Genomic DNA, 26,407 nt, shown 5'->3' with positions numbered 1-26,407 from the left:
ATCAGAATTAGGTTTTGAACTTAAATGGTTTGTTGTTAACTTACTGGGTTTTACAGTGTAACATTACTTTGTGTGTTTTAATTCAGCCCACATAATTTGTTTGCAACTAGTTTCTTTAAAATTGAGTAAATCCAATGAATTTTTTTTAATTTTTATTTTTAGATTAGGCAAGTTAGGATAATTAGGCAAAGCATTGGACAATAGTGGTTTGTTCTTTAGCTATAAAAAATGTATTAAATAAAGTTAAATAATAAAAAGGAGATTAAAATTAACCTTAAAATTAAAATAAAAACTGCTTTTTTTAATTCAGCAGCCAAACTAAAAGAAATGAGACTTTGTCCAGAGGAAAGAATATTACATGAAATATTGAAAACTTGCTCTGTCTGATCACTTGGAAAATAATTGAAAAAATAAATTTCTCAGTAGGGGTAATAATTTTGCCTTTAATTATAAATATATATAAACTAATATTAAGATTCTTGAAGATTGTTCTATACACCAGTAAAAAAACATTAGGGTTTGATCTAGCAAAAAGAAACTTTATTTCATGTTTGTGTAGATTTGATCACAGAAGGCTTTGGAGAAGACAGTGTTATTAAATCATGAGTCAATACAAAAACCTATGAAATGCGAACATAAGGAATCGGTAAACACAGCCTTGCAGCTGAAACGCTAAGCAAGTCAGAAGGAATGCAATGGACACTCGGGGATGTCAGTGTGTTTGTGAGCATCTGTGGGTGTTTGTGTGATCGTGTCCATCATCCTTCCAGCTTGACTGAATCTAAAACAGTCCTGGCCTCCTTGTATTCTTCTGCTTCAGCCAGCTCTTCTTCTGTCTCCTGCAAATAAAAGCACTTAAAAGTCATGGTCTGAATCTTCATTATTCAGTCAAAAATCTGTACATGATTTTCATATTCTGGCTCTGTTTGGACTCTAGTCATATATATAAATATAAAAAAGTATATATATATATATATATATATATATATATATATATATATATATATATATATATATATATATATATAAATATATATATATATATATATATATATATATATATATACATACATATATATACTTTATATATATATATATATATATATATATATATATATATATATATATATATATATACTTATATATATATATATATATATATATATATATATATATATATATATATATATATATATATATATATATATAAAGTAAATAAAAATTATAACAAATAAATTGTACAAAATTTCTATATAAAAAAATTATAATAAAACATAACATTTTTTACATTTAGCAGACGCTTTTTGTTTAAAGCGACTTACAATTGGTGAGGTATTCAGGAATTCAACAGGAAAAGGCAGTACATACAAGAAGTGCTAATTATAGAGTGAAACTGTTAGTGCTCAGAGAATTAAGTTCAAAAGTAAAGAGGGGAGTTAGGGCTGTATGTTATTAGAAAAATCTGGCATTGGGAAATTTTACTGTTCTTCAATACAGATTGCTATATGAATGCAATTTCAGCAGACGGCTTGAACAGCTCTATTATAAATTAAATCATTAATTAAGAGTGGCATAATTTGTAGCGGAGTGTTTCAAACAAATTGCAGCAAAAATAAGGTAAGAGCAAAGATAAAAGTGTAATGAGCAACCCTTTATGGTTTTCTGCAGACTTAAACAGTAGTCATATTTTCAGGTACAGTAACTGAATTATCAAATGTATTGCTTTTTTTTTAGAGATGTAGTGATTGTAAGCAAGCGTCTCGTGCAAATGTGCAAAAACTGGTGTAAGTGTCAGTTGAAGTGCCAGAGATGAATGAGCACGCTTTCTACAGGTGGTTTGTCAAGCCCACTCACCTCTGAGGCAGACTCAGAACTGATAATGTTTTGAGGTTGTCATGTGTTGTGGTGGCAGGAGATAGAAGAGGGGGTCCTGGTTTTGTTTTCATCTATATAGTTTCTTCTTACCATGCACATCTAGTCTTATGAAAAAAGACAGTATAATGTTTAAAATGAAAAGAACAATTCAATATTATCTTTAAGAAATGATATCTGACCGTTCTAGGGCTGCACAATACTGGAAAAATATGCAATGTTGTTGAGTACTGCAATAATTTGTTTTAATGATAAAACATTTGCCTTAAAAGAATTGTTATTTTTATTAGCAGTTTTAAATAATTTATTTCAGGATATTAAAATAAACATATTTTTCAGATCTAATTTAATCTAACTCAAACTGAAAAAACTGTGTCGAGGTGCAAACATTTTACCTTTAAACCCTTACACTCAGCAGATATTCTGACTCTGATTGGCTGTGGCCTTTAGAAGTATTTATTTTTCAACCAATAGCATAAATAGCAAGGCTGCATCTGATACGTCAAATTTTGATAAACAATCAATACATAAAATAAATCACGTCTGTGATACATACACTCACCGGCCACTTTATTAGGTACACCTTACCAGTACCGGGTTGGACCCCCTTTGCGGATTTAACCAATAAGCGAGGTAAGCGGACGCTTAAGGCCCCAGGAAATCTGGGGGCCACAAATAAATGTCTAGAAACATAAATTACACCTATAAACTATTTATAACATCATTTTATATCATATTTTGTATAGTGACAGAATTGTTTACATAATTAAATATTATTTAATATAATATAATATTATTATGGAAACTGGGAAGCCTCGGGATCCTGCCGGAGAAGCTGGAGGAAGTGTCTGGGCAGAGGGAAGTCTGGGGGTCTCTCCTAAGACTGCTGCCCCCGCGACCCAGCCCCAGAAAAACGGTAGAAAATTAATGAATATTATTATAATAGTGTAATGTTATGTAATAATAATGTTATAAAATAAAATATCCACCACCCCAATCATGGAGCAGTCCAGCAGTCAAATTTATAAATTAATAAATATATATTTACCTTTTTATTGTAAATTCATTTTAAGAAAACTAATCATTCAAAATGTAAAGACTGCATTAAGATAAAACACAGAAAAGATGATTGAGTAATATAAAATAATAAAAGTAGAAAGGGTGCATTAATACTTGGGCCCCATGGCTGGAGTTGCCTAGGGTCCCAATTCACTAAATCCACCCGTGTTAAAAACTGCCTTAATCCTTTGTGCCATACAGTAGATCCAACAAGGTACTGTAAATATTCTTCAGAGATGTTGGTCCATATTGACATGATAGCATCACGCAGTTGCTGCAGATTTGTCGGCTGCACATCCATGATGTTTCACCACATCCCAAAGGTGCTCCCATTTGAGTACAGTAAGCTCATTGTCATGTTTAAGAAACCAGTCTGAGATGATTTACGCTTTATGACATGGCGCGTTATCCTGCTGGAAGTTGCCATTAGAAGAAGGGTACAGTGTGGTTGTAAAAGGATGGACATGGTCAGCAACAATACTCAGGTAGGCTTTGGCGTTGACACAAAGCTGATTTGGTACTAATGGGCCCAAAGTGTGCCATGAAAACATCCCCCACACCAGGATGGATTCATGCTTTCATGTTGTTGACGCCAAATTCTGACCCTACCATCCGAATGTAGGAGCAGAAATAGACTCATCAGACCAGGCAACGTTTTTCCAATCATCTGTTGTCCAATTTTGTTGAGCCTGTGTGAATTGTAGCCTCGGCTTCCTGTTCTTAGCTGACAGGAGTGGCACCCGATGTGGTCTTTTGCTGCTGTAGCCCATCTGCCTCAAGGTTGGACGTGTTGTGTGTTTAGAGATGCTCTTCTGCATACCTCAGTTGTAGTGAGTGCTTATTTGAGTTACTGTTGCCTTTCTATCAGCTCCAACAAATCTGGCCATTCTCCTCTGCCCTCTGGCATCAACAAGGCATTTGCGCCCACAGAACTGCCGCTCACTGGATATTTTCTCTTTTTCAGACCATTCTCTGTAAACCCTGGAGATGGTTGGGCGTGAAAATCCCAGTAGATCAGCAGTTTCTAAAAAACTTGGACCAGCCTATCTGGCACCAACAACCATGCCACGTTCAAAGTCACTTAAATCACCTTTCTTCCTAATTCTGATGCTCGGTTTGAACTGCAGCAGATCATATTGAACATGTCTACATGCCTAAATGCATTAAGTTGCTGCCATGTGATTTGCTGATTAGAAATGTGCGTTAATAAGCAGTTGGACAGGTGTACCTAATAAAGTGGCCGGTAAGTGAATATTGCATCTACTATTATTGCGGTATTAACATTGTGTGAAATTTAGTTGATCATACAGTAAAATTAAATAACAAACATTTGTGCTAATTAACAAGATGAATAATTAAATTTATTAAATCACAATCAGAATAATTAATCGGGACCCACCCTCATATTTCATGACACACCACATCACTTCAGTCGAAAATAACTGAAAGTCACATGTATTTTACACCGATTTTAAGGCTTTAAATGCCACAAATACAAAGCTGAAGTGGACTATAGGCAGAACGAGTGGGAGTTTTCCATCCAGTGTGAGTTACTAAATCAGATCACAGTAACACAATGAGAGAGACTAACTACATCACCAAAAACAGCTAATCCACTCAGTGAAGCTGTCAGATAATCACACACACAAGCGCCTCAGACAAACGCACACACTCGTAACACAGTGTGAAAATGTAATGGAGGCAGTGAGAAGAGTAGGTCATATCAATGCTAATCGATCGACGATGGTTTCTATGGAGGCCATTGCCGTGACAACATTACTAATGAACTGAAATGAGTGCAGCACAGGTGTGTCTGTGTGTGTGGCTTCATTCTGCTAGTGCACCAGTAAATTTTACACAGGCACAAAAAAAGAGAAACACAAACAGCAGATTTAGCATTAAGCCTTTAAAATGCACCCGTGCCAGCACAGTTTTTATTTTATCTCTCCACTTTCCTCTTCTTTAATGTGATCCCTGTTATACTCTACTTGCTGTTAATGTTAACAAACAGGGAGATGGTACAGCATTCATTGTACAGACAGACATATGGCACTCTATTTTAACGATCTAGGCACAAAGTCCAAAGCGCAAACGCTTTAAGGACGCAAAAATCTGCTTTGCGCTGGAGCGCCTGGTCTAACAGGGTTGAGCTTATTCTCTTAATGAGTTATAGGTGTGTTTTGAGACACCATCAGACAGAGTCTCATCTTCCATTCCCTTTAAAAGTCAGTTGTGTCACGCCATGACGCATTTGCTATTTACATGACGGACTATGTAAGTGGAAAAACTGAACACTTCGCTAGCGAGAAAACAGTTAAACAGAGCATCTACATTCTTTACTTTCACTTTCTTTCGTGGATAAGGTGTTGTACGCACAGACATCCATTAGCCTACATAAGTAATTTCGTTTGTTAAGCAAAAAGATTTGTTTCGTAACTATTTCTAAATTCTGTTCTAATTGACAGCAAATGAATAAATAAACAATAATAATAACGAAGTGTGTTCAAAAAACTAGTTATATCTAAACGAGTTATATCTAAACACGCATGCTATGCGACATATGGTCTAAAACCCGACAGGTGGACAAATCTTAGTTTGTTTTTAATAAAACAAATGTAAATATGCATATAATAAATAATACTACTATTATATAATAACATTATACAAAAGCAAATTGTCATGAATAAACTGAAAAAGCCCCCGATATAAAGATGAAAGCAGTGGTTTTTATAACTATGTAGAAAATAATAATTTTTGTAACATTTTATTCCTTTAATTCTTTTTCATTTGTAAAGATATTTGCGTATTGCTGTACATCCTGTGTGTATTAAGCAGTGTGTAAGCGAGGCGCACAACTAACGTGATCTGCGCTGGACTTTAGACCTGCTCTCAGCTGGTCTATAGTACAGTCTATTTCTAGTTCCTCAAAATAGCAATGTGCCAGCAATGCGCCTAAACACACCTCCTTTTTTAGACCAGAACGCATATGAGCAGTGTAAACAGCATGCTGCAAAACGCCAAAAAGAAACAACCTTTTTTTTCCACTTGTGTGTTTTTTCACAAGATGTGTGAAATAAGTAGCGTTTCCATCCAACGAGTCAAAGCGTACAAAATTGTCACTTCCTGATTAACTGGCGCCAAATATCATTATAAATAATAAAATATAAATACCCCGGAAGATGTAAAACAGTAACAATGGCCAGGTCAATTTACAAACAAACAGATCAATTTAATAATAGTGTGTGTGTGTGTGTGTGTGTGTGTGTGTGTGTGTGTGTGTGTGTGTGTGTGTGTGTGTGTTTTCGATATTCTCACCAATAGTTGCTGCAGGTCAGCGTGAGCCATTGCTAAACGACGATGACAGTCGGGAATCATCATTCTGGACTCCTGCAGCACCTCCATCTGTTAAAGAGACATTTCAGAGAGATTAATAAAAAAAAAGTATTTGTCTTGCGTCATTTGTCTCTTTTGCGCTACTGTATATTGCGGTAGATTTCTATGGCGAGGGAGGGGAATATTGAATTTTTTTGCTGTTTTTAATTGTTTAAGTTAATTTGATTGCTATATAAAAATCTGTGGATCTTATTGTTGCATTTATTGGGTAAAATGCTACTTTTGAATGTCTTTCAATGTGTTTTTAGTCATTATCTATGCACTGTCAGTTTAATTGAGCGAAAGCAGTACGACAAAAATAGACATAGCGCCGAAACTATCGCAGCACTGCTGCTTAAGTAACACTCATGCCTTGTGCCGACTAGGGTTGTAACAGTATGAATTTTTTACGGTATGATAATCGTCTAAAACAATACCACGGTTTGACGGTTTCGCGGTATACGGTATGTTACAAATGTTACAAAATAATAGAACAGTGAAGCAAATTTGACTTTTTCCAAATAATATATTTTCAGTTACTATAAACAACACCACTTACAATGAACAAATAAAAAAATAAGAAAACAATAAATAATGTGTCAAAGTCCAAATAAAGTCCAAATAAACATGGTGCAAATCCTCAGTAAAAATATAGATATAAATATTTACTATCTTATAAATAGTTACATAACGAAACAAGATTCAATATGGAACATCCTTAGGTTTTATGTGCCAGCATGGATATGGTTGTCTGTGGATATGGATTTGGATATGGTTGTGTGCAATGCAGACAAACAGCTGCACCTTCATTTGCGTCTTTTGAAAACAGCAAGAGCAGCAGTTCGTCTTTGCTGTGTCACTGTTTTGTCATGTTTCTGTGCTGCTGTGCATGCAAAAGTACTTAGTATGAGAATTATTTCATGCAAAACTTTTTTTGCAATTTATTTAGCCGCGCATAAATGTATGCCTATCTCTCATTCCGTGTTGTTCAAAAAGCTCAGTGTTGGTCCACAAACAAAAGCGAAACCTATGCTTATTGGTTGTGATATAGCGAGTTTGAACCAATCTGGGCATGGAGGAGGGATAATGCATCAATGTATCATGTCTGGTTTGTCCGGAGACACAGTGACGAGCGTTTCTTTGTCAAATCAGCGTTGTCAAATTTTGATGACGTAACCGCACTGATTCCGGAGCCTCTGAAAGTCCGTGAATGTTATGTGATACAGCACTGGAAAGCTGAGATTCTCTTCTTTATGCCAATATTTGAATTGTATGAATCGGATCAGCGGATCAAAAGTTATTAAACATTTAAGAGCAATACTTATTTTTAGCCGCGGGTGGCTGTCTCGGTCTTTAGGGTTAAAACCGTTGATATGCAATTGTTCATGGTATGATAATCGTGCACATTCAAATCGTGGTAGACCATCATACCGGTATATTGTTACAACCCTAGTGCCGACATGATGCTTCTGCGTGTAGTATAAAAGCTGTTAAGATGGACGGCGGGAAAAAAAGCTCTGCTCACGCTTGTGGTGTGAAACAGGCTTCACACCTACAGCAGAAGCCCCCATTTCACTGCTACGGAGAAAATGAAAGTTAACTCCATTTAACTCCATGTGGACGTTTGACCTACTGGCATGAGGTGACTTTTCCTCTCCTCTCGGCTGTTACACCAATACAGTCAATCATTCTCCATTCATTCACAATTTAAACTACGTGTTGCATTCATGACAACTCGAAAAACTTTCTTCAAGACTATTTGTTCCTTTTAGTTTAAGTAATCAGTGGAGAAACGCATTTAGTTTTGCATTAAATGGGTTCATTTTGACCTGCAACAAGGAATTTATTGCGGTTTCTAAATCCTGTTGCGCTGTGTCTGTTAGATCAGCAGATTGCATTTCCAAAACTGGAGTAGAGAGGGTTATTACCTGCACTTCACACACAAAGTAGGCCAACCTGAAATTTTGAATTAGAAAAGGCTCAAAAATACATTGGACAGAACCTCAACGCACTGATTTATTCCCTTTGTGATGCTGTTTAGGATGGGTCCACAGATCCCGGAGAGATGTGCGTGATGTGTCTCAGCGCTTCAGTCCTGCACCGGCTGCGCAGATGTGACATGCACCGTTCTGTAAAATTATTCTCACAATAAGTTTCTGTTCTCTCATCCTTCCGACTTAGTTTATTCATCTGAGGGGAATATGTTAAATGTTGTTTAATAAGTGTCGCTAATAGATTGTAAAGCCTGGCTCATTGTGTTCAAAGTAGTTGATCAAATGAATAAAAGTGAAACTGATGGGCGCAATATGGATTGTCATTAACAACATTATTTAGCCTAATATAGGCTACTCTAAAACTTTGAATATTTCACTGTCATTATATTTATATTAATATTTTATTTAACAGATCTGTTTGTCAGTTTGTGCACTGAAGCATATAAGCGGACCTTGTTTTGAACTTTACATCAAATATTCTTGATCATTTTTTTTTATAACTGACCAACAAAAAATACATTAAAACCAACAAATTATAACAAAAGAAATTAGTTTCAAAAAGATAACTTTTCAGACAAAAAATAGTTTTTAGACCTGCTTTCAGTTTCAGCGAGTTGTGGCAAGGGAATGCTTATTAAGTAAAACTGGCCTTAGTTTAGTCTGCTTCAAACTTGCAGGAAAATATCAGGTTTTGCTAAAAGGCTGTTTATTTTACCAACAATCAGGGTCAATAGTGGAAGCCTATTGCAGATTTCAACAAAAAATCTTAATATTAAAAAAGAAAACATAAGCCAGACCACAACAGATTAATGTCAAAAGTAATGCTCAAATTAAAGTAGCCAATAGTTTATAGTAAGTGTCATGTTTTTAGTTAGATTATGCCGTCTATCATATACAGTAGGCCTATAGGTCTGTTATTTTTTTTTACTAAAGAAGACATATCATTTGAGTATCACAAAAAAACAAAAAAAAAAAAACAAACAGCACAATATCGGGATTTTGATATTGGGATCGGATCCAAAAAAAATGTTATCGGTGCATCCCTACTTTTGAAGAAAATACATCTTTCGTTTACCTAACTATTTTACAGATTTATCAAAGTTTTAACTTTTTTTATTATATAATTGTTCAATATTCATGCATTAAATATTGTTTTGCTAATACTGTGCAAGTCATGCTAATAAAGCTCATTTGAATTGAATTGAGAGAGAGATAATGAAAGAGAGAGAGAGAGAGACAGAGAGAGCACATGGGCCACTACTCCTGGAGAACCTCTAAATTAGCAGCATGTGTTGTTAATTACAAAACTCCTCTAAAGTTACATAACGTCATTAATTTTGCATCAGCACATTAAAACTCATTAAAACTGGCCCTGATTTCACCCACAGCGCTGCCATACTGAATCAGCTCTGTCTCGTTCACCAACAGGCCAGAAGATCAGCCTGGTAGCAGTAGGCCAGCCGTTCAGATATTAACCCTAAAGATGACTTACTCTCTTTATAGTCGGTGAATATTTGAAGTCTAAATGAACTTGAGCAAGGCCCTAAATGTGACTAAAATTGAATTTGGTGTCATTGGCCAGTTGGCTGCAACAAAATGAGCTTTAATAAAGGCTACTGAATTCAGTCAGTGATGCAAATGATTTGTTTAATTAGACTATGTAGCCAGAATTGAGAAATCCAATCATACAACTTGGAATTTCAACTCAGAATTTGGCAAATAATGGATGAATACATCAGGCATGGGATTACAACTGGTTTCAAGGTTTACCGCGATTTGGAAAAGTCAAGGTTTTAAAATAACTAAAAAATTCTGTTATACCTCTCCTGTTGTACATGTATTTTTTGCTGTTGTTTTTACACTTTTTATATATATGTAACAGTGCAGTGACAGATATCCAAAGTGGCCTTTTTAAGTTGTAAACTTAGAAGATTCGATTAAAAAGAATGGTTCATTTGCAATCAGGATCACTAACACGAAAATAAATTAACCCCTTATAGGACACAAATGTAATAAATTAATAGTTTAAGTGCCTGCTTGGGTCATATTTAATGTTTTCACTGTGCTGCTGTCAAGTAGGAGCAACAGCAAGAAACACCTGGAGGAGAAAAACAGTGAACAGTTTTACCTCTAAAAGACATACAGTAGGTTTATATATTAAATACATTTACAAAGACGAAAATGAAGGAAGTTTTTGCTATAATTTTAGTTAGTTTTAGTCAGTTTTCTATGTACACAATACAGCTTCATTTTTGTTTTTTCTTTTCAGTTAACAAAAATGTTTTAAATTTTAGTTTTTGTTTTTTTATTTGTTTCCATTAATGTAATAACCTCGATATGGTTTAATTGTTTAATATATATTCACCAAATATCTGACAGACATGTCGCCTATAAAGCAACATACAAGCATGCTGTAGACCTGAACAGTGCAGTGGCTTTAGTTTAAATCCAAATAAAAGACGGATATCCAAAGTTGCCTTTTCAAGATGTAAAGAAATCCGTGTTTTTCAAACTAATGAAGATCGCAGAAGTCATTGATTTACTCAAATTATTTAATGAAAAATTGGGTTTAATGGGGGGAAAAAAAGTTTACCCAGTTATTTAAAAAGAACTTATTTTAGAGCAGTAATCACTATACCAAGATATTATTATCCAAGGTTATCTTACCGTCAGAACCGTATACTGGCCCATGGTTTAAATACATCAAAAGTGCTTAATAAATTGTGATGCTGACTAGTGTGTGTATAATCTGCACACATAAAGTTATGCAGGACAACCCCTCAAAATAAAAGTTTGGTTTAACTGTAACAAACGAATGGCTACTGTTATTATTATTATGTTATTATTATTATTATAACAATCCTTATTTTTTCAGAATAACTGCACATTTGCATGTTTTAATTTAATCTGGAACAGTTTTTTTATCAGTTTTTGAAAACTCATAATATATTAATGCTAAATTTAGTTTTCAATTAAATTTGTAACTATTAAGTGTATATTGTAAAATAGCTTTTTTTGCTGTTTAATTTTATCATTCTTGACTGCAAAACAAATCTACCTTGGTTTAAATAAAGTAACCTAACCCTAAACAGACATACTTTTTCACAGCTAAAAAGTGCAGAAAAAACAAATCCCCAAAGATAAAAAAAACAGAGTTTAGGGGTAATTTATGTAAATATTTGACTTTGGTTGTGAAGTGTAATATTCCCATGTTAAGCCTCTGAAGAAAAAGGAAAGGAAGAAGAAAATAAGGCAAAGAAAAAAAAGAAAGAATATTAAGAAGGAAAATAAATAAAGAAAAAAAGAAAGAAAGAAAGAAAGAAAGAAAGAGAAGAAAAAGAAAAATGAAAAAGGAGGAAGGAAAGAAAGAAAGAAAAGAAAGACAAAAAGAAGAGAAGGAAAGAAAAGAAAAAAGAAAGGAAGAAACAGGAGGAAAAGAAGGAAGGAACCAGGAAAGAAGGGAATGATGGACTGAAGGAAGGAAGAAAAGAAAAAGAAATTAGAAGAGAAGAAAGAACAAAAGAAGAAAAAGAAGAAATACAAAATTATGAAAGAAAGAAAAGAAAGAAAAAAGAAAGAAAAAAAAGAAAGAAAGAAAGAAAGAAAGAAAACAAAGAAATAAAGATAAACAAAAAAATGAAAAAAAGAAGGAAAGAAAAAGCAGGAAAGAAAAGGAAAAAAGAAAGGATTGAAGAAAAGACAATCAAAAAGAGGAAAGTAGAAGAAAGAAAGAAAGAAAGAAAGAACGAAAGAAAGAAAGAAAAGAAAGAAAGAAAGAAAGAAAGAAAGAAAGAAAGAAAGAAAAGAAAGAAAGAAAGACAGAAAGAAAGAAAGAAAGAAAGAAAGAAAGAAAGAAAGAAAGAAAGAAAGAAAGAAAAGAAAGAAAAAGTCTTCAGTCATGGACTTTCACCACAGCACTTCTATGATGTGTTAAGTGCGAGTCTCATGAGGTTTTCCAGCTGCTTTATTCTTTTTACCTGTTTCTTGATTAAATACTCGTCTCCTGCCTCTGCCTTGAGACGCTCAATCTTCTCTTCCTGCTGCTTTGCCTCTTTTATGTACAACACCTCCTCTTTGGCCAAACTGAGAGACAGAGAAAGAGAAAACAGGAGGCGAGTTTTACAAAAAAGAAAAATTCAATACTAATTTGTCCAACCAATGCTGTCAGGAATTTACCGAAATGAAGACAAACAACTAGCTAAATCGCAGATCTCTCAAAACTTTCACACTGCCAAAATCAGGGAATCACAGATGTCTGTACGTTTCACATTACCAATCTTTATTTTTTCATTTTACCTGTGATTTTATAGAACTGAGTTAAACCAGTTGCTTGACTTCTGCAGTAAAGGTTTGCTATCCTCTATTGGACTTGTTGGTGTTGTGTTTGTAATCAGACTCAAATTAAATTATTTAACGGCCTCTACAATGTTCAAACTAGTTATTTAAAATGAGCTGAAACAACACAATTCTTGAGCTTTTATTGTGGCAACGTAATCATTAAATGTTCGGTCTACCTAACTTTGTAAAAGCTAATACACTTACTCTAATCACTTTATTAGGTACACCTGCCCAAATTTCCAATCAGCCAATCACATGTCAGAAACTCAATGCATTTAGACAAGGTCAAGACGATCTGCTGCGACATTCAGATGGTAGGGTCAGAATTTGGCGTCAACACCATGAAAGCATGGATCTATCCGGCCTTGTATCACCAATTCAGGCTGGTGGTGGTGGTGTAATGGTGTGGGGGATATTTTTTTGGCACACTTTGGGCCCATTAGTACCAATTGAGCATCGTGTCAACGCCACAGCCTACCTGAGTATTGTTGCTGACTATGTCCATCCCTTTATGACCACAGTGTACCCATCTTCTAATGGCTACTTCCAGCAGAATAACATGCCATGTCTTTTTTTTTTTACATGACAGCGAGTTTACTGTACTCAAATGGCCTCCACAGTTACCAGAGCTCAATCCAATAGAGCACCTTTGGGATGTGGTGGAATGGGAGATTCGCATCATGGATGTGCAGCCCACAAATCTGCAGCAACTGCGTGATGCTATCATGTCAATATGAAGCAAAATTTCTGAGGAATATTTCTGAGGAGTCCAAGCCAGTATTAGTAAGGTGTACCTAATACAGTGGCCGGTGAGTGTAAGTTAAGTTAATTCCTTCATGTAGTCCCAACACAAAATGATTGTGTGGAATCCAGCATTTTTTTTTACAGTGTATAAGGGTTATCGGGTTCTAAGTATCAATTCATTATCTTTATTCCATATTGCCAGATATTACCATATATCGGCACATTCTGAGAATACTTGGGTTACAAAAATCTCAATTCACAATTCCCTACAAACTTACAGTTAAAGTCAAAATTTTCAGCCCTCCTGTAAATGTTTTATTCTTTCAAATATTTGCTGTTCTTATAGAGTTTTTTCAAATCACATTTTTAAACATAATAGTTTTAATAAGTAATTTTTTATTCATTAATAGTATTCAGCTATGCTTAAAGTATCATTTAAAGACTTAACTAGGTTATAGGTTAACTACAGAAAAAAGGCTGTAATAATATTCACCTTAAAAATAGCTAAAAAAAAAAGAAATAAATAAAGATAAACAGCCAAACTAATAGAAATAAGAATTTATCCAGATGAAAAAATATGATAGAAAATACTGTGAAAACTTTGTTAAACATCGCTGTGGAAATATTTGAAAGAAGTAAAAAAGTAATAATAAATAAATAAAAAAGGAGAGGAAAAAACAGGAAAAAATCATCAAGATGGCTAATAATTTTGCTTTCAACTGTGCATGGAGAAACTAACAATTGTACTAACACAAAGTCAAGAGTTGTTATATTTCTTAGACTCAATTTGGGCCAATCAATTAGCAAGTTCATAAAATAAACCTTATTCCGACATGGTTATCCAATCTATAATATATGTGTGTTTAAATTCCAGCAAAATAAACACACTGCTGATGTGCTTCCAATCACAGGTCAAACCATACACTAAAAAATACTGAGTTCAACACAATCGATTTGTGATAGGAAAACAACATAAAACAATTAAGTTGTCCCTTCAAAAATTGCATTCTTTCACCTCTTTTTAAACAAGTAGTTTGAACAAACCGCAAACATCATTTGAGTGTAAATTGATTAGTTGTTTGGACTGTGGTAAAATGAAAACATTAAAAAAGATACCCCACAAATTCTCAACCCATAAACACGCCTAAAAATCCTACTGTATCCCACTGTAAACACAGCCTTCCCAATCCTCTCTCCTAATGATTATATTGTCAGTCTGAGGAAAGCTGCATGCTTGTTAGCCACAGCGCTAAACTGCATCAGCCACTTCCTAAACGCTACGCTAATCTGTCTTTAACCACGTCTGTTTCCCTCTCCAATGCATACACACACACACACACACACACACACACACACACACACATTCACAAAAGACACTGTACTGCCCCTACTAGGATTAATTGATCATCAATTTAGTCCCTAATTTGGACCAAGTCAGGTGGCAAATGGGCCACTTTTGCTTGATTGTTAGTGAAAACGCGGCGCGAGTACATTGATAAATTTTGATTATTTATCAATTATGGCCAAATGAACTAAACGCAGTGAATAAATTCGCGGCCTGATTGCCGTAATGGAGTTTGAAAATATCACTATTGATAATGATTCTAGCTAATAGCGGCTTTCCGTCTGCGGCCTGCGCGCTTGTCGGGACGACATGGCGTTGCGGAATTCATTTTTCATAAAATCAGCCGTGTATGCGTGTGTGTGTGTGTGTGTGTGAGAGACAGCGAGGACAAGAGAGAGAGAGAGCGAGAGACACTTCTCCATTAATCAAACATACTGCCAGCCTGGGCCGCATGCTGTAAGATTCGCCTCCGCCTGCGACAATATGTCATATTTTACGTCAATTACGCTGGTTTTAACAGGCTTCAATCACAACGCCCTGCTGCAATTCTCAGCATATGCTCAAGGTAAGGCTTTTCTGACATGCACGCAAAAATTAGACCACAGAAGAAAAAAAAAAAAGCAGAGGGGGAGCGAAGCCGGAAAGATCGGGGTGTAGCATAATTCTAATAAAAGTGAGGGACAGGCTAATGAAAAAGTGTCATGCTGATGTTAATTTGGTGTTTCTGCGGGGTGATGTGGGAGCTGCTTATAGCAGGGGCGGAGCTGAGGAGCTGTAAATGGGGCTGCCAGGGCTGCTTCCTTCAGCTTAATGGAAAAAGCATCTCTCTGGAAAATAGAGAAAAGAATTAGACTCGACACACACATTCTCTCCCCTCTAATACTGTATTTTTGAGGCGGCAGGCCCGCGGCGAGACCCGGTGACAAAAGCAAATTACGTCTGTCATTTTATTAAGTGCATCCGCTGAGCTAGGCCAGAAAACAGCGACTGGAATACATCACCAGAAAGAATACGAAAAAAATAAAGCAATGGAGGAGAAGACGACAGGATTGGCAGAAGCTTCATTTAGGCCATTCGCCATCTACTTGACAAGGCCAGAGGGGGAAGAAAATTCTGTAAAAACAGCTAATTTCCAGGACGAATGAATAGGTTGACATTAGGGCTGCACAATATATGGTTTCAGCATCGATATCGCCATGTGCGCATCCGCCATAGTCACATCGCAGGAAGTGCAATGTTAAGTTTGTTGTAAAAAAATAACTGAGTGAAATAGAGAGAACCCAGTCCAGGAGACTTGAACAAGCAGAAGAATTTCTTTATTAAGACGTGTTGGTTAATCTGCAGTGAAGTCATACAGCGTCTTCAAGAAGTCAATGTGTCTGCAGGAGCCTATATTAGGTCTGCAGTCTGTGAGTTTTATCACGAGTCTGAATTAAGACAAAGATGTCCTGTCTGTAATGTCTTCTTAGGAAGGGAGATGGCTAAACAAAGCATGCAAATTCAGTATTGGAGTCAGCATGATAACTGGCATTTAGGTGTTTGAAACCTGCACATATACTGACCACCAAAGTTAATCAACAAAAGAGGTTTCTTTGGCCTGAAAGTATCGCCCGAAGACAAAAACAGAGTCGTTAAAAGCCTGCCCGTAGCATTTGCTTCACTTTGGCTTGGCCAGTAGTCAGAAAGAACCAAAGCATATTACTTTTCAGTTATATGTAGATTATTGTTCATTTGAAACTAGATTATATAAATTTATATTTCCATAAGTTCATATGTTGGGATTAAAGTTTTCCTGGAGCAACAGTTCATAACCAGAAGATTTTTGGATTCACTGAAGAGTTCAACCATAATGAAGTGAATGTTTATCAGTTGCATGCGTTTTTAAGGCCAGTGAGAGTTTAACGTATTCAGGCACAAGCAATTGTACTGTTTGTAACTCTAATAAAGATGCATTTATTGAGGTATTCATACAATAAAGACTATACAGTGTTGTTTTACATTTGATTATTCAATTTCTGTACCTAAATACTGCAATGTAAAATATTTTCCTTCTATCTTATTATATATATAATATATATAACATGCTCCTCCAGAATAATCAAAATTCTTGAATTTCTCATTTATTTTTCTAAATAGAGCTAATCTGGTGAAATTGTCTTCATAAAATCACAGCTAAACAATATATTGCAAAGTGAAATTTTCCCTAAATCATGCAGCTGATATTTTGTCAGATGTTTGGTCTAAATGCTTCAGGCTGAGCAGAGAACTGAGCTGCCAACATTTGACACAAGATCTTTCCTGACCACTTCATAGGGCTTGATTTTCGGAGCCTCTTGAGGATTTTAAAAACTCAGGGATGTAGCACTACAAGAGGGGCTTGACCTGAAGGTGGTAATTAACTGACATTACAAGGACCCACATGTTGTACAGCATGAGGTTTTACAATATGTTAACATGGCATCAGCAAATATAGCCAGAAGAACCGACACATTTGACAGTGCTTTTCCGTAAAAATTACAACCATTAAAAATGAAAACATAATACAACCACTCTACAACATGTTGGCAAGCCAATCAAAACACGGCCATTTTTAGATACATTAATATTATTTGAAATTTACTGACAGTTTTAACAATAGATCATGCACCTTATATCCAAAGTGACATTTACTATAAAAAAACTATTCAGTCTTTGTATCAAAAAGAGTTGTGCAATGATGATATACAGTGTTCAACATAAATGATCATACACCCCATTTTGAAAATGAATAGTTTTATTAAATTCTCAGTGAATATAGCTAATATATTTTGGTGCATTTGAACAAAACAGATTTATCAAATGGATATATTAATTAATAATATTTTAATAATATTTTAGTCACCAAACAGCTTTAGAAATAGAATAATGCATTTAAATTCATGCGAAATATTGAGAAGAAATTACAAACTGCAAAATGCTCTTTTTAAATGCTTTAATATTTTTCCCTAATGCATGAGATAATAATTTTGCACTGTAATTATATGTTATTACGTTATATTAGCTAAAGAATTGGCTTCAGTACTGAAAAATCCAATTTATATGCACAAATATAATATTGTAAAGCTTTTATTTCTGGCCGATTAATAGAAAAGTATTCAAAATCGACATTTAAAAGTTTCTCAAAATTAAATTTTTTCAATTTCTTTCCCTACCTTGTGTTGCGTCACATGACCCCGCACTGTAAAGGCCGAATTATACTTATTTTATTATGATTTATACTTATTATATAAATAGATTTCTGTAAAGGGCACATGTATAGTCCGGTGCAGCCTTCACATGACTGTGCACCTCTCAAAAAAATTTAATTACACGTCACAATGACGTGTAGTGCAGGCTTTGTTATTTGTTGGTTTGGTAGCGGTGATGACAGTGGGCGTCGCAGAGAGGCAATGTATGTTTTTATTTCAGTTGTTCAGCGTTAATGTTTAATAAATAACCATAGAAGATAGTGTATGTTTATTTTTATTATTTTAAGAATCAATTAACCCCCACAAAAAAAAATGTCTTGTAATATATGAGCACAAAAAACATGTCAGTGAACTATGAGGGCAAAAACATAAACAAATAAAATAATCGTTTATTAATCGTAATTGAGATAAAATGTTCACTTTATGCGAGATTTTGATTTTAGGCCAAATCGTACAGCCCTACAGAGCTTCCTATGGAAAATATTCTTTTAAATGAGAGATTGATGAGACATGTTCTCATATATGTAGAGCATTATAGATGAACATATATTATTCAATGCTCTATTGTTTATTTGTGGTGTCGCTAAATACATTGTTTACATTCATTACTGGCATGCAATCTTATAGGTTCAGGCAGAAACGTGAACACCAGCATGGTGAGCAAGTTGCAAAATTATAAAGTACAACATTTACATTTTTATTATTTTTTTGCAATATTTTAATGTTAGGCCACGTAATCATTAAAAAAAAGTTAAATAATAAATAATTTATTCATATTTATTTAGTACTTCTACATTTTTAATCAAACATTTGTCCTAAAGTTTTAAATAAAGTTGGAAAAATAATAATGTATGAATGAGTACATTTGAGTATATATATTAAAATGTAAATAATAAATAGGATTTCTATGTGGTAAATATTTACTTTTTATAGAAAAAAAAGTATTGTGGTCTTTATAAGGATATGAGATGATTTGTATCATGGTATAAGATTTTTCTCATATCCCTTAGCATTATTATCAAATTTAGGGCTTTCCATTGCAATACGCTCTATTAAAACCAATGGCTCCCAAAGTGGGGGTCTCTTGGTGACATCCAAAAATAAAATACATTTTTTAAATCTAGTGGAATTAACCTACATTAAAGACACAGCAATAGCGTCAGATGCAGCACATTGATTTTATGGCATCAGGTTAAACTTTGACACCTTTTTAGGTCACTCATGTATTAAAAAAAATCCAGCCACAACTGAACATGAAGGGTTGTCTCCGAGTGGCATTCTCCAAAATTAAACGATAAATAGACTTGGGTCTGTTGGTATGTGTCCACTGTTGTGCAGGGTTTATATATTTATAAACACCTCAGAGGATATTAGGGGTCGCGAATCACTGGCATTGTTATTTTAGGAGTAGTGGGTTGAAAAATTTGGGAACCCCCGGTTTAAACCACTTCTGAGTTCACAATCATAGTGGTTGTAGTATGTTGCAATAAAGCAATGCTCAATGCTCTGAATTCACCATGAAACCACTGTACTCGCACTCCTAAATGGACAGGATAAAGTATTTCAATATGTAAAAATTAGCATTTATCCTATCTTGACAATATCAACAATCCAACTTTCTAAAACATCAGCAGCAGGGTTGTAGGTATGACATTGCATTTATACTGTCACACATGACAAAATGACTATAATTTGCATTGTCATCATTTAAAATGCAGTAAATTGTTAAACATTTCTTTGTCACTCACGTCTTGTTATAAAAATTGCTGTGCTATAATTTTATTTATAGTTTTGAGCCAAATCTCAAAATCTATGGTCTGACCGTCTCAAATGGCAATGGCAACAATGACTATGTTTACCTGGACATCAGTAATTAAATATGATGAACAAAGTGTTTACATGAGTTGCTGTTTGAATGTTTCTTTAATGATCCCTTTTTACGTTATCGCACATAATTTAACTAACATTGCTTCTCTACGTTATCCATGTTTTCTCTGGAGTTTCACATAATTTCAAGTGTTTCGTTTTTAATTTGTCAACTTTAACTGGAGTTTGGCACTTTCACTTTCATTCAGAAACATTTCATGCATGACCCCTGTGACAAACAAGATATTAAATGAAAGTATGAACTGCTGGAAGAGTGGTATTTTAATGGAATTTGATACCGTATGCTAGGGCTCGGCGATTTGGCAAAAAAAAAAAAAAAATTTTAGTTTTTTTTTTATTTCCCCTTTTGACGTTGCATTTCACAATGTAGGTGTCTGGTCCTTCTGACTCGGTAGGTGCAGAGAATAGTGTTAAAAAGCTGTGTGTGTGTGTGTGTGTGTGTGTATGTACTGTCTTTTTGCAAAATGCTGTGAAAATCCTACACAATTGTAATAGCTTGATTAAGGTGTTTACATGTCTGTAGCTCCACTACAATTATGCCACTAAAATCGGCATACTCCACAAGCCTTAATTGGATTTTTGTTTAGTTTGACTATGACTTTAATCAGATTAAATTAATGAAAAATCGCTGTTTACATGGTAGACTCTTAATCAGAGTAATTGGATAATTGGTGACCATGTAAATGTACTCATTGTCACATGTCCTGGCAGATAGATACAACTGTAAAATGCTCACTGCCGTTCACTATGCGAGAATCAAAATGTGCTTACCTTATCGAATACCTGGTTCTTTAAGTTACAGTTCAGTACAAATGTATTTAAAAAGAGAGAAAAATGTAATAAAGTTAGTAACCCTTTATATTATTTTTTAAAAATTGACTTCAAACACTGTAAAAAATATCCACAAATTAACAATTTTCCATTTTTTTGGGATTCATATTTTAATACTATTATTTATTTATGCTTTTGAATTGCATTGTGGCCATTTAATCTTTTCTCCAACAATTTTTGATTTTGAAAAGATTGAAAAAGTGACTTTTATTGACATTTATAAGTTTGAAGTGATTTAATTTCTCATTTGGTGTTGTAAATTACACAAAAACCTGGTAGCAAGTACTGTCATTTTACAGATGTAATTCTCTCTATATTATTCCTTATACAATATATTACTTCAAATTAGGGCTGCACGATATTGGAAAAATCTGATATTGCGATTTTTTATTTTTCTGCGATAATATAGCGAGATTTCAGGAGATGGTTTTCTGTGGAGTTTTACCATATTCAGGTACAGAAATTAAATAAAATCAATGCAAACAATGCTTTCATTACTTTGTTTTGTCTCATTTCTAATCTAAATTAATAACAAAACATTCTTAGAGCAAGTAAAATATTGTTTTGTTTTTACCGTCAGAAGAAATAACACAAAACGTTTTCCTTCAAAAAAGCTAAATTATCTGCCAGTAGGGCAAGTAATAAATGATCTTGATTTAGTTTTGAAAGGTAGATATTTGGACTAGAAACAAACAAGACTAAAACTCTCAGTAAGAACTGTTTTTTTTTTTTGTTTTGTTTTTTGCATAAAATCGCATAAATTCCATATACTGTAAATACAGTGAATAAATACACTTCTAGCTCCTGGTCAACTATAATTCAGATTCAACATTACACATCTTCGCGATGTGACTATTGCAGGAGCGCATATTGCAATATTAATGCAGCTAAAACGATATATTGTGCAGCCCTACTTCAAAGTCAAACTACTAAAAGTTTAGTAATAGTCACTTTGCTGTTTGCACAGTTGAATTTTCATCATCAAATGTCAACAAAGCCAAGATCCACATCCCATAATGCAATTCTTTTTTTTTTTAACTACCTATTTGTCAACTACCCATCAGCATTCACTGAAAAACAAGTGAAGAGACTAAGATGGAGTAAACATACAAACAGACTTGCAATGAGTAAACCATGTGACCATCAAGCAGTCCAACATCTCATGGGCCTGACAAATGAAGAAATGCAATTCAGCAATACGGCGTTCAAAGGTGGACAAAATCAATTATCTGACCTGGAGCTGAGAAGCCCCGGTCTGAGTGAACCGCAGAGGCCTGCGCTCGCATGGGGAGAGGAATCGGAGACAAATCTATAGGACCTAAAGACCCAGCTGAAAGAAAACAAAGCAACTCGCTCGAATCGATACCATGGCTGGACCGTCCACACAGAGAGCGAGAAAAAAACAGATGGGAAATCCAGAAGAAACATGTCTGCGAGACACGAACACCGTGTCTGCCGACGCTGGGCCTGACAGCGGGAATGTTCCATCATAAAACCATCAATCGACACCAACCGTGCCCACGCAATAAGCAAATTCAGCATAAATGAATTCAGACACCAAGCCGTGATTGGTCCCTCATGTGAACATCAGCTGAGTTTGACAGGCCAGCGTTGGGTTCTTATGGCGGTGCGGCTCATTACGATGTTGTCTCCTGTGTTGGCATGGTGTGCGAGTTGTTTCCTAACCCTCTCCCTTTCTCAATCCCACTGAGAATCATTCCCACACTTCCATTACCAGCCCTATCAAACAGGCCCATCTCAATCAGGCCCTCATCTGGTCAATCAATGCAAACAGCAGTCAGATGGGGATTGAGGAGAGCAGCGAGAGAGGGAGGGGATGAGGTGAGATCAGAGACACTCGCAGAACACAAATGACCAACTTTAATACTATTCTAACATTCATTAAGCGCTTCTATGATCGTGGTTTTTCTAGGGACTGTTCCTGGCACAGGCCAAAATCAATCAATGCCAATGTGATCATATGTATTGATCAAAATTTACAATGTTTATTTTGCTAGCTCACATTGTTATTCTTAAATTAATTAATTAATCTGCGTAAATTAATCCACTAAAAAGTAAAAGTTTGCTTTGGTAATCTTCAATCAAAGCTTGATTTTAGACCTATGAATCATTCACATTTCAGGGTTTCTCAGACATCATAGTTGGGTAAACTGAGGGCGCTTTCACACCTGTGAATCGATTCAGTTGTTCCGAAACAGAGATTACAATTGTTACATTGTTGCTCTTTGCTCTTGGAGCGGTTCTCTTTCACACTGCAAAGTTTCTAATCGGACCAAAAGAGCTAAAACAAGTCACGTGCGAGTAAACTCTCCTCACATTGGTCATAGTGTCAGGGTTTATTTTGCAGCGTCCCGCTCAGCTGTCAGGAGAGGTGGTGGTTTGGTGGTGATTGACAGGGTGTGTGCGCGCGATGTGTCTGAGGAGAGATGCGGTGGGGAGGGGCGAGAAGGGTGAGCGACAATGCCTATTTGAGTACCGGGAGGGAGACGCGAGATTACCGGGAGATCATCACTCGTTTGCGGGCATCCGGAGACTCGCGAAACTTCCCGCCCTAGTCATAATTCTCTTCTCATATAGCCGTATACCTATTACATATCCATAAAACACTGTGATATAACCGCGCTCAGATCGGATCGATTTCTCATTGCAATCGAACCGTTCCACGGTTCGTTTCAATCGAGCCGAGACCACCTCACTCAGGCGGTCATGGAGCGATTACTTTGGTGTGAAACAGAGTGCGATTGCCCTGTTCACATATGCCAAACGAACTGGGCAAACGAGACAGGTTCCGAAACAAAAGTGTAGTTGTGAAAGCACCCTTGAATCGATTCAGTTGTTCCGAAACAGAGATTACAAATGTTACATTGTTGCTCTTTGCTCTTGGAGTGGTTCACTTTCACACTGCAAAGTTTTATAATCGGACCAAAAGAGCTAAAACAAATCACGTGCGAGTAAACTCTCCTCACATTGGTCAGTGTCAGAGTTTATTTTGGAGAGTCCCGAACAGCTGTCAGGAGAGGTGGTGGTTTGGTGGTGTTTGCGAGGTGCACGACGTGTCTGAAGAGGAGAGATGCGGTGGGGAGGGATGAGAAGGGTGCGCGACGTAGACTATTTGAGGACTGTGAGGGAGACGCGAGATTACCGGAAGTATATCACTCGTTTGAGGGCATCGCGGAGACTCGCAAAACTTCCCGCCTTACTCATAATTCTCTCTTCATATTGCCGTATACCTATTACATATCCATAAAACACTGATATAACCGCACTTGGTATCGCTCTCTCACTGCAATCGATCCGCTCTAGAGTTCATTTCAATCAAGCCGAGACCACCTCACTCAAGCGATCTCGGAGCGATTGAGTTGGCGCGGATCCTAGCATGATTGCTTGTTTCACATATGCCAAACAAACCGCTCTAACTGGGCTCTAACTTGCCCTGCCAAAATTTTCACCGGCCCCACAACAAAAAAAGGAAGAAGGTAACAGCTATTCCTATAGGCACTAATCTTGAATAATGTGTCAAAAGCCAAACATAATTATGCACTTTTTATTCAGCATAACTTTTCTCTAAATACAACAGACAATTTAAAAAAATGACAATGTGATGTAACCAAAAATTAAATAAAAATAATAAAATATACAAACACACACACATATATAAATATATGTGTCTACAGATTTCATTCCCTATAAACAATCCATACCTCCGAACCACTAGGGGAAGCCCCTTGCTCTTAAATGCGAGTCTGTTCTGTGCTTTCGCTTTGTTTAGGCAAGAAAACACTTTGAAATAAATATAAAAATGGCACGATTGCCTTTCCGTTTCATTACAGGTGCTGTCACCCCTCCCATGCAATTCTCAAAACAGTCATATAATGGTGCATGACTGTCAGCTGACGCGCTCCATAGTGTTAAATAGACGCTATTTCCCAAATGGATTCTGTACATAGGATTTGAAGCGGAGCGAAAGTCTGACTTTTGGGTGCGTTTTTTTAAACAGACATATACACATAATTAATAATAATAACATCTATAGATGTCGATCTTGGTGTTTTTTTTTCAAACACAACTTATTTCATCTTAAATGAGCATAAAAAGTTAAGAAAGCAATCGAATGCTTTTATTACGTTAGATTAATTTGTTGCTCTTTAATCAAAATGTGTAAGTTATACAGTGAAGAAACAGCTAATGAGATTAGATAACTTTGATAATGGGGGGGGGGGGGGGTCCCTTATTAGGATGGGCATATTCCTTTTCACATCCCAATCTTATAATTTGATATGAAATTTAATCATAAGCTTGGCAAGCAGTCTTAGAGAATTTGATGTTTCCCCATTCAAACAGAATGCCCAAATATACTGACCAAGAGGTGCTTCAAAGATGGACACAGAGTAAAATAACTAGCCTTAAAGTGACTTTGGCTGAGTTCACACTACATACTTATAGGCCTGATTTTCACTCATGTTTTGTTTGGAAAAGTTTTAAAACAGCCAAAGATGTAAGATTGTTTTCTTTTCCGTTTTTTAGGAAAACAGTATCTCCAGCAGAAAATATATTCAATGATTGCGTTTTAAATTGTAAAGAAATCTGTTTTTTTAAACTAGTGAAGACAGCAGAAGTCAATGTTTCACTTGAATTATTTAGCCTGACATGTTTCCTGCTCCAAAAACTTTAATATTTTTTCAAAATAAATCAGATTGTGTTCAAAGAGGAAAACAGTTTTTTTGCTTTTCCCCCCAGATATTTAAGAGCAGTAACCACAATACTATGAAACCATGATGTTTTAATCCAAGGTTATCATACTGCCAGAATCTTAAACCAGCCCATGCCTACATTATGTATTATTGTATTTTTTGTAGTTATTACCACGTATAAATCAATTTTTTTAAGTCTGCACCAATTATTATAATTCTATATACTGTAAGTGTGTGTGTGTGTGTGTGTGTGTGTGTGTGTGTGTGTGTGTGTGTGTGTCTAAAACCACACCTGCCATTAATGATAAAACAAAATGATTCTGATTAAATAATTTGATTGAAAAAAAAATCAAAGAAATAAACTTCTAAACGCCAAAAACACAACACAATAAACTTAAATGAAAAACATTTACAAACAACTAAACATAGTTTCCATATAAATTTACAAACTACATTTAGTCATTCCTAAAAAAGTTAAATATTAACAGTAAATAACTTGGCTTGACAGTGTATAGAAATATGTATTGCACAGGGCATTTTCTCACGTAAGATTCTTCATTCAACACCTCATTTTGATGTGTACTTATGTTTTGTAATAACAAATTGAACCCATGCACAAATATAAACCAGTAGTAACCGTAATGTATTGCATTTCAATAGTTTTCACGGCACTGAAAGTGGCTGGAGAAGTGAACTTGACATCTGGCTAAACCCCCAGCAGCTGTCAGAGCCCCGGACTAGAGTTACAGATTCTGCATCAGTAGGGCGCGCATTTGCGGCGACTGTTTGTCATGTGCCGCGGCGAATCCGCGGCCTTACCCTAAAGACATTAGTACATAAAATAAGACCGTTCAGTCTGCTTACCGTTTCACCACACCCGTCTTGATTTTGATTTGTCGTATTCTTGGATCAGCCATTGTCCGTGCAGTTTGAAATAGTTAAAAGGCAAGGAAACGCGGAAAAAATGTTTATTACGAGAGATGCGAGCAGCAGAACTTAGCCTGTTAGCAATGACACTACAACACG

General features: G+C 35.5%; 2 protein-coding genes across 3 annotated transcripts in view; both read right to left on the bottom strand.

Annotated features, from left to right (window-relative positions):
• The window catches only part of ap3b1a (adaptor related protein complex 3 subunit beta 1a), a 762,544-nt gene that overhangs the window by 487,157 nt on the left and 248,980 nt on the right, over window positions 1–26,407 (bottom strand). The gene's annotated exons all lie outside the window — the stretch shown is intronic.
• On the bottom strand, window positions 519–26,407 carry tbca (tubulin cofactor a). Its single transcript, NM_201054.1, is given in 4 exon segments — window positions 519–839; window positions 6,247–6,333; window positions 12,275–12,380; window positions 26,246–26,407. Coding segments are annotated over 4 exon segments (327 nt in total). The 5' UTR covers window positions 26,299–26,407; the 3' UTR covers window positions 519–758.

Source organism: Danio rerio, chromosome 21, assembly GCF_052040795.2.
Source record: "Danio rerio strain M-AB ecotype USA chromosome 21, GRCz13ab, whole genome shotgun sequence".
Taxonomy (NCBI): Eukaryota; Metazoa; Chordata; class Actinopteri; order Cypriniformes; family Danionidae; genus Danio; species Danio rerio.
This window is presented reverse-complemented; position numbering and strand designations above follow the sequence as displayed.